General features: G+C 36.2%; 1 protein-coding gene across 5 annotated transcripts in view; it reads right to left on the bottom strand.

Moving 5' to 3' along the window:
• Positions 1 to 15218, bottom strand: part of LOC129780380 (maternal protein pumilio) — a 271903-nt gene that overhangs the window by 223369 nt on the left and 33316 nt on the right. For 4 of the 5 annotated variants that reach the window (XM_055788574.1, XM_055788575.1, XM_055788573.1 and 1 more), the window contains one exon: positions 13261 to 13458. The exons of the other annotated variant lie outside the window; for it this stretch is intronic. In XM_055788574.1, coding sequence (XP_055644549.1) covers positions 13261 to 13425 — 165 coding nt within the window. In that variant the 5' untranslated portion in view covers positions 13426 to 13458. The remainder of the gene's footprint in view (positions 1 to 13260; positions 13459 to 15218) is intronic. 5 annotated transcript variants of the gene reach the window in all.

The following is a 15218-nucleotide window of genomic DNA, read 5'->3' as shown; positions in this document are numbered from 1 at the left end:
GACAGATTTTGAAGATTTTCAGGTTTCATTCATTTATTTATAAATTTTCAAAAAATTTTATAATCTTTAAAACCTCTCACAAATTTCACAAATCTCAGAATTCTTTGAAATCTTGAAAACCTTTCGGATGTATAAAAAAATTAAATCTCATTTCTTCAATTTTTTAAATTTTAAATTAAATTTAAATATTTTAGAGATTTCAAAAAACTTATTTTTTCAGATTTATTAGAGATTATTAGAGATTTCAGATTGATTAGAGACCCACAGGGAAAAGCTCGCGAGAAACGCAATGCCGATTTTTATTTTTTTCGGCGATGATTGGCTGAAATATGGTTTCGTTTTCAGTGACTTTTTGATACCGATAATGGTTTTTCACTTCTTCAGCACAGCTGAAAAAATTTCATGAAAACATGGGGTAACATTGGGTTTCATCGTGAACATGAGATGGGTTAATATTTGTACAATTCAGACGCTGTCCAAATGCAGGTTGTTTAGACGCTGTCTAAACAGGCTAACGTTGGTAAAGTTAGCATTGATGTTTCGTTCCATTTGTTCCAAATTGATACCCAAAGTTACATTTCGTTTCGTTTCGCATTCTCGTTGAACTTCAGAGAGAGAGAGAGATTTTCCCACATCTCTTTCTTTCTGAAAAAGAATTCTCGGTAGAAAGAAAGAGAAAAAACAGGAAGTGGGTTATATCTATGGTATAACCGCAAGGGTGACGTAGGACTATCGTTGATTTAGAGATCATTTGTATGAAGTTGAATCTGAATTCATTCTGAATGAATGAATATTTGGAGAACTTCGAAAAAGAGAGCGTTACGTTGGAGGCACAAGGTTTTATGCATCCAATATTGGATACGGAAATATCCTACTGATGGGGAAGAATAATCTTCAGAAGCTATCCTGTTGATTGCGATTGATTGAAAAATCACAAAACCTAATGTATTTGGTCACAGTGTTACATGGATAGAAAACATTCAATTAAACTCATTCACATGAATATATTTTGAAAATTCCCAGAGGAACTGGCAGATTATTTTCAGTAACGATTAGTTATTTCCACATTTTCCTCGATACTGGAAGCCCACCAGTGGTTAATACCAACTCGATAACCACCTGTTAATAGCACTTGATTGAAACATATTTGGTCACAGTGTTACATGGATAGAAAACATTCAATTAAACTCTTTCACATGAATATATTTTGAAAATTCCCAAAGGAACTGGCAGATTATTTTCCAGCAATGATTAGATCTTTCCGGAACTTTCTCGATGCTGAATGGCATCCTAACGGAAAGAGTTCTGCGCGTGTATGTGTCGATCCTTCGCCGTCCACCTCCTCCAGCACGTTAGGCAACGATGTTGTCTTGTCGATGTCCTCACGAAAAATGAATGTGTCTCACCACCAGAATATCGCTTAAGTATGCTTTTTGTGTGTGATTGAATCGAGAGAAGGTGTGGTTTACGATGGCAATTTGGAAGGCAAACTAGAGGGGAATGAACTCTCTGAGCTCGGAACTTTCGGCGACTGAGCAATAATCGATTGCGGGCGCATACAATATTGGATACGGAAATATCCTACTGATGGGGAAGAATAATCTTCTGAAGCTATCCTGTTAATTGCGATTGATTGAAAAACCACAAAACCAAATGTATTTGGTCACAGTGTTACATGGATAGAAAACATTCAATTAAACTCTTTCACATGAATATATTTTGAAAATTCCCAAAGGAACTGGCAGATTATTTTCAGTAACGATTAGATATTTCCACATTTTCCTCGATACTGGAAGCCCACCAGTGGTTAATGCCAACTCGATAACCACCTGTTAATAGCACTTGATTGAAACATATTTGGTCACAGTGTAACATGGATAGAAAACATTCAATTAAACTCTTTCACATGAATATATTTTGAAAATTCCCAAAGGAACTGGCAGATTATTTTCAGTAACGATTAGATATTTCCACATTTTCCTCGATACTGGAAGCCCACCAGTGGTTAATGCCAACTCGATAACCACCTGTTAATAGCACTTGTTTGAAACATATTTGGTCACAATGTAACATGGATAGAAAACATTCAATTAAACTCTTTCACATGAATATATTTTGAAAATTCCCAGAGGAACTGGCAGATTATTTTCAGTAACGATTAGATATTTCCACATTTTCCTCGATACTGGAAGCCCACCAGTGGTTAATGCCAACTCGATAACCACCTGTTAATAGCACTTGTTTGAAACATATTTGGTCACAATGTAACATGGATAGAAAACATTCAATTAAACTCTTTCACATGAATATATTTTGAAAATTCCCAGAGGAACTGGCAGATTATTTTCAGTAACGATTAGATATTTCCACATTTTCCTCGATACTGGAAGCCCACCAGTGGTTAATGCCAACTCGATAACCACCTGTTAATAGCACTTGATTGAAACATATTTGGTCACAGTGTAACATGGATAGAAAACATTCAATTAAACTCTTTCACATGAATATATTTTGAAAATTCCCAAAGGAACTGGCAGATTATTTTCAGTAACGATTAGATATTTCCACATTTTCCTCGATACTGGAAGCCCACCAGTGGTTAATGCCAACTCGATAACCACCTGTTAATAGCACTTGATTGAAACATATTTGGTCACAGTGTAACATGGATAGAAAACATTCAATTAAACTCTTTCACATGAATATATTTTGAAAATTCCCAAAGGAACTGGCAGATTATTTTCAGTAACGATTAGATATTTCCACATTTTCCTCGATACTGGAAGCCCACCAGTGGTTAATGCCAACTCGATAACCACCTGTTAATAGCACTTGATTGAAACATATTTGGTCACAGTGTAACATGGATAGAAAACATTCAATTAAACTCTTTCACATGAATATATTTTGAAAATTCCCAAAGGAACTGGCAGATTATTTTCAGTAACGATTAGATATTTCCACATTTTCCTCGATACTGGAAGCCCACCAGTGGTTAATGCCAACTCGATAACCACCTGTTAATAGCACTTGATTGAAACATATTTGGTCACAGTGTAACATGGATAGAAAACATTCAATTAAACTCTTTCACATGAATATATTTTGAAAATTCCCAGAGGAACTGGCAGATTATTTTCAGTAACGATTAGATATTTCCACATTTTCCTCGATACTGGAAGCCCACCAGTGGTTAATGCCAACTCGATAACCACCTGTTAATAGCACTTGTTTGAAACATATTTGGTCACAATGTAACATGGATAGAAAACATTCAATTAAACTCTTTCACATGAATATATTTTGAAAATTCCCAAAGGAACTGGCAGATTATTTTCAGTAACGATTAGATATTTCCACATTTTCCTCGATACTGGAAGCCCACCAGTGGTTAATGCCAACTCGATAACCACCTGTTAATAGCACTTGATTGAAACATATTTGGTCACAGTGTAACATGGATAGAAAACATTCAATTAAACTCTTTCACATGAATATATTTTGAAAATTCCCAAAGGAACTGGCAGATTATTTTCAGTAACGATTAGATATTTCCACATTTTCCTCGATACTGGAAGCCCACCAGTGGTTAATGCCAACTCGATAACCACCTGTTAATAGCACTTGTTTGAAACATATTTGGTCACAATGTAACATGGATAGAAAACATTCAATTAAACTCTTTCACATGAATATATTTTGAAAATTCCCAGAGGAACTGGCAGATTATTTTCAGTAACGATTAGATATTTCCACATTTTCCTCGATACTGGAAGCCCACCAGTGGTTAATGCCAACTCGATAACCACCTGTTAATAGCACTTGATTGAAACATATTTGGTCACAGTGTAACATGGATAGAAAACATTCAATTAAACTCTTTCACATGAATATATTTTGAAAATTCCCAGAGGAACTGGCAGATTATTTTCAGTAACGATTAGATATTTCCACATTTTCCTCGATACTGGAAGCCCACCAGTGGTTAATGCCAACTCGATAACCACCTGTTAATAGCACTTGTTTGAAACATATTTGGTCACAATGTAACATGGATAGAAAACATTCAATTAAACTCTTTCACATGAATATATTTTGAAAATTCCCAGAGGAACTGGCAGATTATTTTCAGTAACGATTAGATATTTCCACATTTTCCTCGATACTGGAAGCCCACCAGTGGTTAATGCCAACTCGATAACCACCTGTTAATAGCACTTGATTGAAACATATTTGGTCACAGTGTAACATGGATAGAAAACATTCAATTAAACTCTTTCACATGAATATATTTTGAAAATTCCCAAAGGAACTGGCAGATTATTTTCAGTAACGATTAGATATTTCCACATTTTCCTCGATACTGGAAGCCCACCAGTGGTTAATGCCAACTCGATAACCACCTGTTAATAGCACTTGATTGAAACATATTTGGTCACAGTGTAACATGGATAGAAAACATTCAATTAAACTCTTTCACATGAATATATTTTGAAAATTCCCAAAGGAACTGGCAGATTATTTTCAGTAACGATTAGATATTTCCACATTTTCCTCGATACTGGAAGCCCACCAGTGGTTAATGCCAACTCGATAACCACCTGTTAATAGCACTTGATTGAAACATATTTGGTCACAGTGTAACATGGATAGAAAACATTCAATTAAACTCTTTCACATGAATATATTTTGAAAATTCCCAGAGGAACTGGCAGATTATTTTCAGTAACGATTAGATATTTCCACATTTTCCTCGATACTGGAAGCCCACCAGTGGTTAATGCCAACTCGATAACCACCTGTTAATAGCACTTGTTTGAAACATATTTGGTCACAATGTAACATGGATAGAAAACATTCAATTAAACTCTTTCACATGAATATATTTTGAAAATTCCCAGAGGAACTGGCAGATTATTTTCAGTAACGATTAGATATTTCCACATTTTCCTCGATACTGGAAGCCCACCAGTGGTTAATGCCAACTCGATAACCACCTGTTAATAGCACTTGTTTGAAACATATTTGGTCACAATGTAACATGGATAGAAAACATTCAATTAAACTCTTTCACATGAATATATTTTGAAAATTCCCAAAGGAACTGGCAGATTATTTTCAGTAACGATTAGATATTTCCACATTTTCCTCGATACTGGAAGCCCACCAGTGGTTAATGCCAACTCGATAACCACCTGTTAATAGCACTTGATTGAAACATATTTGGTCACAGTGTAACATGGATAGAAAACATTCAATTAAACTCTTTCACATGAATATATTTTGAAAATTCCCAAAGGAACTGGCAGATTATTTTCAGTAACGATTAGATATTTCCACATTTTCCTCGATACTGGAAGCCCACCAGTGGTTAATGCCAACTCGATAACCACCTGTTAATAGCACTTGTTTGAAACATATTTGGTCACAATGTAACATGGATAGAAAACATTCAATTAAACTCTTTCACATGAATATATTTTGAAAATTCCCAGAGGAACTGGCAGATTATTTTCAGTAACGATTAGATATTTCCACATTTTCCTCGATACTGGAAGCCCACCAGTGGTTAATGCCAACTCGATAACCACCTGTTAATAGCACTTGATTGAAACATATTTGGTCACAGTGTAACATGGATAGAAAACATTCAATTAAACTCTTTCACATGAATATATTTTGAAAATTCCCAGAGGAACTGGCAGATTATTTTCAGTAACGATTAGATATTTCCACATTTTCCTCGATACTGGAAGCCCACCAGTGGTTAATGCCAACTCGATAACCACCTGTTAATAGCACTTGTTTGAAACATATTTGGTCACAATGTAACATGGATAGAAAACATTCAATTAAACTCTTTCACATGAATATATTTTGAAAATTCCCAGAGGAACTGGCAGATTATTTTCAGTAACGATTAGATATTTCCACATTTTCCTCGATACTGGAAGCCCACCAGTGGTTAATGCCAACTCGATAACCACCTGTTAATAGCACTTGATTGAAACATATTTGGTCACAGTGTAACATGGATAGAAAACATTCAATTAAACTCTTTCACATGAATATATTTTGAAAATTCCCAAAGGAACTGGCAGATTATTTTCAGTAACGATTAGATATTTCCACATTTTCCTCGATACTGGAAGCCCACCAGTGGTTAATGCCAACTCGATAACCACCTGTTAATAGCACTTGATTGAAACATATTTGGTCACAGTGTAACATGGATAGAAAACATTCAATTAAACTCTTTCACATGAATATATTTTGAAAATTCCCAAAGGAACTGGCAGATTATTTTCAGTAACGATTAGATATTTCCACATTTTCCTCGATACTGGAAGCCCACCAGTGGTTAATGCCAACTCGATAACCACCTGTTAATAGCACTTGATTGAAACATATTTGGTCACAGTGTAACATGGATAGAAAACATTCAATTAAACTCTTTCACATGAATATATTTTGAAAATTCCCAAAGGAACTGGCAGATTATTTTCAGTAACGATTAGATATTTCCACATTTTCCTCGATACTGGAAGCCCACCAGTGGTTAATGCCAACTCGATAACCACCTGTTAATAGCACTTGTTTGAAACATATTTGGTCACAATGTAACATGGATAGAAAACATTCAATTAAACTCTTTCACATGAATATATTTTGAAAATTCCCAGAGGAACTGGCAGATTATTTTCAGTAACGATTAGATATTTCCACATTTTCCTCGATACTGGAAGCCCACCAGTGGTTAATGCCAACTCGATAACCACCTGTTAATAGCACTTGTTTGAAACATATTTGGTCACAATGTAACATGGATAGAAAACATTCAATTAAACTCTTTCACATGAATATATTTTGAAAATTCCCAAAGGAACTGGCAGATTATTTTCAGTAACGATTAGATATTTCCACATTTTCCTCGATACTGGAAGCCCACCAGTGGTTAATGCCAACTCGATAACCACCTGTTAATAGCACTTGATTGAAACATATTTGGTCACAGTGTAACATGGATAGAAAACATTCAATTAAACTCTTTCACATGAATATATTTTGAAAATTCCCAAAGGAACTGGCAGATTATTTTCAGTAACGATTAGATATTTCCACATTTTCCTCGATACTGGAAGCCCACCAGTGGTTAATGCCAACTCGATAACCACCTGTTAATAGCACTTGTTTGAAACATATTTGGTCACAATGTAACATGGATAGAAAACATTCAATTAAACTCTTTCACATGAATATATTTTGAAAATTCCCAGAGGAACTGGCAGATTATTTTCAGAAACGATTAGATATTTCCACATTTTCCTCGATACTGGAAGCCCACCAGTGGTTAATGCCAACTCGATAACCACCTGTTAATAGCACTTGTTTGAAACATATTTGGTCACAATGTAACATGGATAGAAAACATTCAATTAAACTCTTTCACATGAATATATTTTGAAAATTCCCAGAGGAACTGGCAGATTATTTTCAGTAACGATTAGATATTTCCACATTTTCCTCGATACTGGAAGCCCACCAGTGGTTAATGCCAACTCGATAACCACCTGTTAATAGCACTTGATTGAAACATATTTGGTCACAGTGTAACATGGATAGAAAACATTCAATTAAACTCTTTCACATGAATATATTTTGAAAATTCCCAAAGGAACTGGCAGATTATTTTCAGTAACGATTAGATATTTCCACATTTTCCTCGATACTGGAAGCCCACCAGTGGTTAATGCCAACTCGATAACCACCTGTTAATAGCACTTGATTGAAACATATTTGGTCACAGTGTAACATGGATAAAAAACATTCAATTAAACTCTTTCACATGAATATATTTTGAAAATTCCCAAAGGAACTGGCAGATTATTTTCAGTAACGATTAGATATTTCCACATTTTCCTCGATACTGGAAGCCCACCAGTGGTTAATGCCAACTCGATAACCACCTGTTAATAGCACTTGATTGAAACATATTTGGTCACAGTGTAACATGGATAGAAAACATTCAATTAAACTCTTTCACATGAATATATTTTGAAAATTCCCAAAGGAACTGGCAGATTATTTTCAGTAACGATTAGATATTTCCACATTTTCCTCGATACTGGAAGCCCACCAGTGGTTAATGCCAACTCGATAACCACCTGTTAATAGCACTTGATTGAAACATATTTGGTCACAGTGTAACATGGATAGAAAACATTCAATTAAACTCTTTCACATGAATATATTTTGAAAATTCCCAAAGGAACTGGCAGATTATTTTCAGTAACGATTAGATATTTCCACATTTTCCTCGATACTGGAAGCCCACCAGTGGTTAATGCCAACTCGATAACCACCTGTTAATAGCACTTGTTTGAAACATATTTGGTCACAATGTAACATGGATAGAAAACATTCAATTAAACTCTTCCACATGAATATATTTTGAAAATTCCCAGAGGAACTGGCAGATTATTTTCAGTAACGATTAGATATTTCCACATTTTCCTCGATACTGGAAGCCCACCAGTGGTTAATGCCAACTCGATAACCAGCTGTTAATAGCACTTGATTGAAACATATTTGGTCACAGTGTAACATGGATAGAAAACATTCAATTAAACTCTTTCACATGAATATATTTTGAAAATTCCCAAAGGAACTGGCAGATTATTTTCAGTAACGATTAGATATTTCCACATTTTCCTCGATACTGGAAGCCCACCAGTGGTTAATGCCAACTCGATAACCACCTGTTAATAGCACTTGATTGAAACATATTTGGTCACAGTGTAACATGGATAGAAAACATTCAATTAAACTCTTTCACATGAATATATTTTGAAAATTCCCAGAGGAACTGGCAGATTATTTTCAGTAACGATTAGATATTTCCACATTTTCCTCGATACTGGAAGCCCACCAGTGGTTAATGCCAACTCGATAACCACCTGTTAATAGCACTTGATTGAAACATATTTGGTCACAGTGTAACATGGATAGAAAACATTCAATTAAACTCTTTCACATGAATATATTTTGAAAATTCCCAGAGGAACTGGCAGATTATTTTCAGTAACGATTAGATATTTCCACATTTTTCTCGATACTGGAAGCCCACCAGTGGTTAATGCCAACTCGATAACCACCTGTTAATAGCCGCGCGTGTATGTGTGTGTAGCGATGTCTTCCCAGGGAACCGTTTGTGGCATCACTCTCCTCCTGATAGATTCCCTTCTGGCCTAGGGTACACAAACAGGCTCTTGGTGACACCGTTCATCCGCGCTTTCATGATAAATAAAGAGCTTCACCGCAACAGCGACAACATGCTCCAATCGCTGTTCAATTAGAACTGAGTGGATTTCCGAGCGCCGCTCGCTTATATACCGATTGGTGATTTTAATAGCCTGTTTTGAAGAAATTTTAAGACTATTGAAACAAGTTTTTGGATCAAAAAGTAACAAGTATATAACGCGTAGACATTTTATCTTTCGAATGAAGTGTTTATCATACCATTTCGTTCAGTTGTTTAGGAGCTATTAACGCTCAAAATCTCGGTCTCCGGCGTAACGCTTTCGTTTTCGAAACTTTGATTTTACACCCCGGTATAGAAATGAAGGACGTAGTCCTACGTCAAAAAATTCCAGCATTACACTACTCATCGAAAACTACATTGATGGACTGAGCGAGAATTTTGTACAATGTTAGAGATTTCATTAAAGATTTCATAGATTGATTAGATTTTATATTTTATACTTAGTTTTTTAGTACTATTAGTTTTTATTCTGAAAGAGATTTGATATTATGAAGATTTTAGAAACTTCAAAAGACCCTAAATATTTTAGTGGTTTTCAATATTATTTAATGATCATCAATAAAAAAAATCTGAAATCTCTGATAATCTCTAACAATCCCCAACATTTTTATAATTTTTAAAATTGTTAAAATCTTCAACAAAGCCTCGAAATGACCTAGACCACGAAATTATTTTTTTTCTTATTCATCTGTTTTGTAACTTTGGGTATCAATTTGGTATAAAACGAAATTTTAAAACTAACTTTTTGGTAGAAATTTTTATTTCTTCGTTGTACATATTTCTGTTATTCTCCATCTATCCTATACTATTCTGCTGCTGCTCTTCGAAGGCAACAATGGATTACCCTTTGTGAGGGCGTGGCTTCGTAGCTAAGCACATAAGCTAAATGCAGCGTGGCTAAAAAGAACAAAGGAAACATATATTATCAAAATTCGAAGCTTTCTTAAAGTGCGCACGGAAGCAGAGTAACAACTGATGAATTAGTAACGATATACTATAGCGAAGATGTCCTATTATAATCTAGCATTATAATCTAGTGGGCGCGATGATGAATTCTTTTATTTTTCAAAGTTTCCATAAAATTTAATTTCTTCGATGTTCCTGAAATCTCTAAAGTCTTCATAGTCTCTAGAAGCTCACAAATCTCTAGAATCTTTTATATTTGAAAAAAATATCAAAGATTTTCAAAATTTTGTTACGTTGAAGACTAAAGATTTCAGCTTTTTTGGAAATTATGAAAATGATTTGTTTTTTCGAAGATTCTTTTAAAAATTTAAGAGATTTGGTTTCCGGTTTTTATAGATTCTATTGGAGCTATGAACGACTTTATCGTGAATTGTAGAGATTTTAAAGACTTCAATGATTTTAGTGATTTATTATAGATTTTAGAGGTTTTGTTGTGAATCAATCTATAGTTAACAGTTTTTTTTAAATCTTTTATACAATAAAATCCCATAGCTTTGAGAAAATCTCAGAGATTAGATTTCAAGGATTTCAGTGACTTGAAAGACATTAGAGATTTCAGAGTTTTTATTGAAGGTTTTAGAGACCGATTTACAACCAATGATTTTTTACGTGATCTTGGGTATATTTCCTGTCATTGTACGTAGGATTTTTTCAAAATATTGATTCTTGACGAAATGGCGATATTTTTTTTTTCTTTTGTAAAACTTGCGTTTTTGCCTCAAAAATCGAGACAAAAACATTCATCAAAACTTTATTTCCTCTTAATTTCCTCCGACTTGCACTGTGATCACGCGTATTCTAGAGCTTGCCACTCAGAATGCATTCAAGGCGTGTTATTTGGCATAGAAATCTCAACTAAGTACTAATAAAAATGACGCAAGTAATACTACGTTGAGACGGCGAAGTTCCTCTAGGAACGTTAGTGCCATTGAAGAAGAAGAAGAAGGTTCAGGGTGCAATAAATGTTTGTATGGTGATTAGACACTCCTCACCCTCTCTAAGGAGGCGAGGGGGGTGGGGTTTCTGCCATACAAATGAAACACAAATTTCTGCATTACTCGGGAATTAATTAAGCAAACGAAATCAAATTTGGCATGTGGAGGTTTTAGGGTGCAATAAATATCTATATGGTAGTTAGACACTCCTCCCCTCACTCTAAGGGGAGGCTGCCATAGAAACGAAACACAAATTTCTGCATTACTCGGGGATTAACGAAACCAAATTTGGCATGTGGAGGTTTTAGAGGCTAACAAATGTTTTTATGGAGATTAGACACTCCTCTCCCCTAACTCCTCTAAGGGGGCTGCCATACAAATGAAACACAAATTTCTGTATATCTCGAAAACTAACCAAGTAAATGGAGCCAAATGTGGCATGTGAAGGTTTTAGGGGGCACGAAACGTTTCAATGGTGAATGGACACTCCTCCCTCTCATGTAGGGAGAGCTGCCATACCAAAGAAGCCGAAATCTCTGAATAACTCAAGAACTAATCAAGAAAACGAAACCAAATTTGGCATGTGGAGGTTTTAGGGTGCAATAAATGTTTCTAAGGTAGATAGATACTCCTCCCCCCTCTCTACAGGGATCGGGATCGGGATCGATAAACGTTTCTATGATGGTTCGACACTCCTCCCCCCCTCTCTAAAGGGTGGCTACCATACAAATGAAACACAAATTTCTGCATAACTCGAGAACTAATCAAGCAAATCGAGCCAAATTATCCATGTGGAGGTTTTAGGGGGCACAAAACTTTTCTACGGTGGTTAGATACCCCTTCCCTTCTAAGTGGGGGGCTGCCATACAAATGAAACACAAATTTCTGCATTTCTCAAGAACCAATCAAGCAAAAGGAACCAAATTTTGTATATGGAGGTTTTAGGAGGCAATTAATGTTTCTTTGGTGGTTTGACACTCCTCTCCCTCTCTAAGGTGGTGGGGGCTACATTACTCACGAATAAATCAAGCAAACGGAACCAACATTGTGCATGGTGGTTTCAGAGAGAAGGGAGAGGGGGTTTGCATAACTCGAGAACTATTCAAGCAAATTGAACCAAAATTTACCAAATAGAACCAAATAGTGGTTCGACACACTTACCCCCTCTCTGAGGGCATGAGGACTGCCATACAAATGAATCACAAACTTTTGCATAAATCGAGAACTGTCAAGCAAATGGAGCCAAATTTAGGATGGTATGAGACCACTCCCCCCCTCTGGAATAGAGAGGGGGTCCCATAAAAATAATTCGAAAATTTGAATATTTAAACATATTTCAATCAAACAAGACAATTGAAAATTTTCGGAAAACTCTGAAGAAAATGGAAAAATTGGAAATATTCAATTCGCATATGTTCTACTATTACATATTGACAAGCGTTGTTAGTCCATTTCATATTTGCGCTAACGAAATTGATTTTCGTTCGAAAGTGGAAATGGATTTGAATGTGATAAAATGCACTCCTATAGCTTCTTCTACCTATATAAATAAAAACGGATCGCCGAATATGTTGATAAGAGCAAAACTTGAGAAAGGAATTGTCCGATTCAGGGCTGTCTTTATTCTATCATATTTTCTGTTAATTTATGTAATTTATTCCATGTAACGAAGAAACATGTTATTTGCAAGTAGTTGAAAAATCTTGAACAAGAATTGTGTCTGGAAATAATCTGATATTATAATGCCGAGTGATGGTAGAAGTACTAGGAATTTTATAGTAAAAGATAATTTTAAAGAGTAGATGAGAAGATCAATCGATGAACAGTTCTGCGATTGGACCCACGAACATGCGCTTAATAAGAAAACGTGGATGTGATAACGAAAATATATTTTGGGACGAAGTTTGCCGGGTCAGCTAGTAACGATATAAATATCCGCAACAAGACACATGCACATGGAGGAAAACCAAAATGAAACACATTTAGAAATAAAGAAAGGGAAAAACATACCAGAACTAACCATATAATAATACTTACATCGATAATGGCATCGTCCCCAGAAGCCCACCGGGACTGCTTCTGGGCGAACTGGTTGAACTCGGTCTCGTTCGGGTGTCGCTGGAAGACGTAGCCCACCGCGGCATCGTCCTGTGACCGGTTGGGTCGTCCGCCACCGTCGTCATGTCCACCGAGCAGTTTCATAGCGGCCGCCTCTGGCTCGAATGGATGCTGCAACTGAGCGGTGGGGGTGGTTTGGATGATACGGTGATGAGTGTTGTTTTCCCAGCAGGTGAATGAATGCATTCCCGCGATGCGGTCGTCCAGGTGAAAAGGAAAAAGAAGCACAGATAGAATCCAGAAACAGAAGAAAACAAGAAAAGTACAAGGTATTAACTGTGAGAATTGCACACCGGTCACATTATTGCTAGATTATTCAGTGGAGACACGCAAACATTCGTCGAGAAAGGCGCCGCACGCAAACTTCGTTCTGTTCTAAGTCACTTGTCTGTCGGATTCTTCTCTTGTAAATGCAAAAGAAGGTATACCTCAAGGGCAGATATAATGGCTCGAAAGGTTTTTCCTCTCTCGCCGATAGTTATTCATTTTATAACATCTCATACACTGCAGATTTTTGCTGTTCTACGGCAGCGTCTCGTTCAGAAGACAGAGCAGCAGCTGCTGCAGGATATATTCATAACATCACCAATTAAAAGCCATTGTACCCATGGAGGAGAGATACACACACACAGATAAGGAAAGATTATACTATCGACGTATACAAACTAGGATAAAAACACATACCAAAGCGAAACCACTCACCGACTCTTCATCGGTTGCCTTTTTCCCTGGATAGAGTACACTTTCCTCAATGTATCATTTAATTTGTATCATTTATCCCTCCTTGGATTGTGTAACCCTCGAATGTACTTCACAATTTAAAAAAATGCAAAAACTTGTGTTCAGTGCCATCACAGCAGCGGGGTATCGCATTAACCTCGGTTACTGTTTTTCATATTCCCCGGGTAACCTTCGTGTTTTTGTCATCACGTTTCACTACAGGTAGGTGAGTGTCGTAAAATAAACGGGGGAAAACAAAACAGAGGGAGTGAAGAAACGCACCATGAGTGAATACAGACACACAATGCATTCATACTAAAGAGGAAATGTAGGGGAGAGGGGGGCACATTCGGATTCACTTTTTTTTCCTTGATTTTTAATATTTTTTGTAAATTTAAAAAAAAAATCCTGAATTCACCCTGGTTGTCATTTGGACATTAATGTATCATATGAGCGTGTTAAAGGCGTGAGTTGATGCGATTACGAATGGTTTATTCGAATTTTTGAAAATTGCCTTTTTGTCCGAATGTGCCCCATGTGTGTGGCAGTTTCGGACAGTACTGGGGCACTTTCGGACAACGAAAAAAAAATTTAAAATTTATGTTTATCAGCAATTACTTCCGTTTCCTCTTATTTCCAGCATATTCTGCATTTTTCTGTTTATCAGTATTTGACTGAAAGGAAACTGCTTGCTATGAGAGTCAGTAATAATTCGTGATTTTGCTTTCTTCCGTTTTCGAGAGGTGGTTTTCCGCGGTGCAGTTTTTGGAAAAGGTTCAACATTTCCCGGGGACAAAGATGCAAAAGTAAAATCTATCTGTGTTATAGACGCAATGTTTTGCAGCATTGTTGTATTACCCGATGAGTCAGTTGCTACCTCCGCTCCAGTAGGTGAAACCATTTGAGCATTCAAAAAAACCTTTCTTGGGAATGGATAGCAACCTGTAATTTTGAATCCAGCTAGGATATTACTCAGATTGAAAGAAGCATTATAAGCCGATGCAGAGAATGGTTGAGTAGCCAATCGTTCTGGGAAACTGAGAGATTTTGCTTGAAAGGGCCCATAACTGAAACATCCAGCGGTTACAAGCGATTTGTGACATAAGGTGGAAAAGATAAATGAATTGTGCAATTTTCTTGGCAATATTTAATTGTTT

This window comes from Toxorhynchites rutilus, chromosome 3, assembly GCF_029784135.1.
Source record: "Toxorhynchites rutilus septentrionalis strain SRP chromosome 3, ASM2978413v1, whole genome shotgun sequence".
Taxonomy (NCBI): Eukaryota; Metazoa; Arthropoda; class Insecta; order Diptera; family Culicidae; genus Toxorhynchites; species Toxorhynchites rutilus.
Note: the sequence above shows the minus strand (reverse complement) of the source record. Positions and strands in the feature narration are given on the sequence as shown.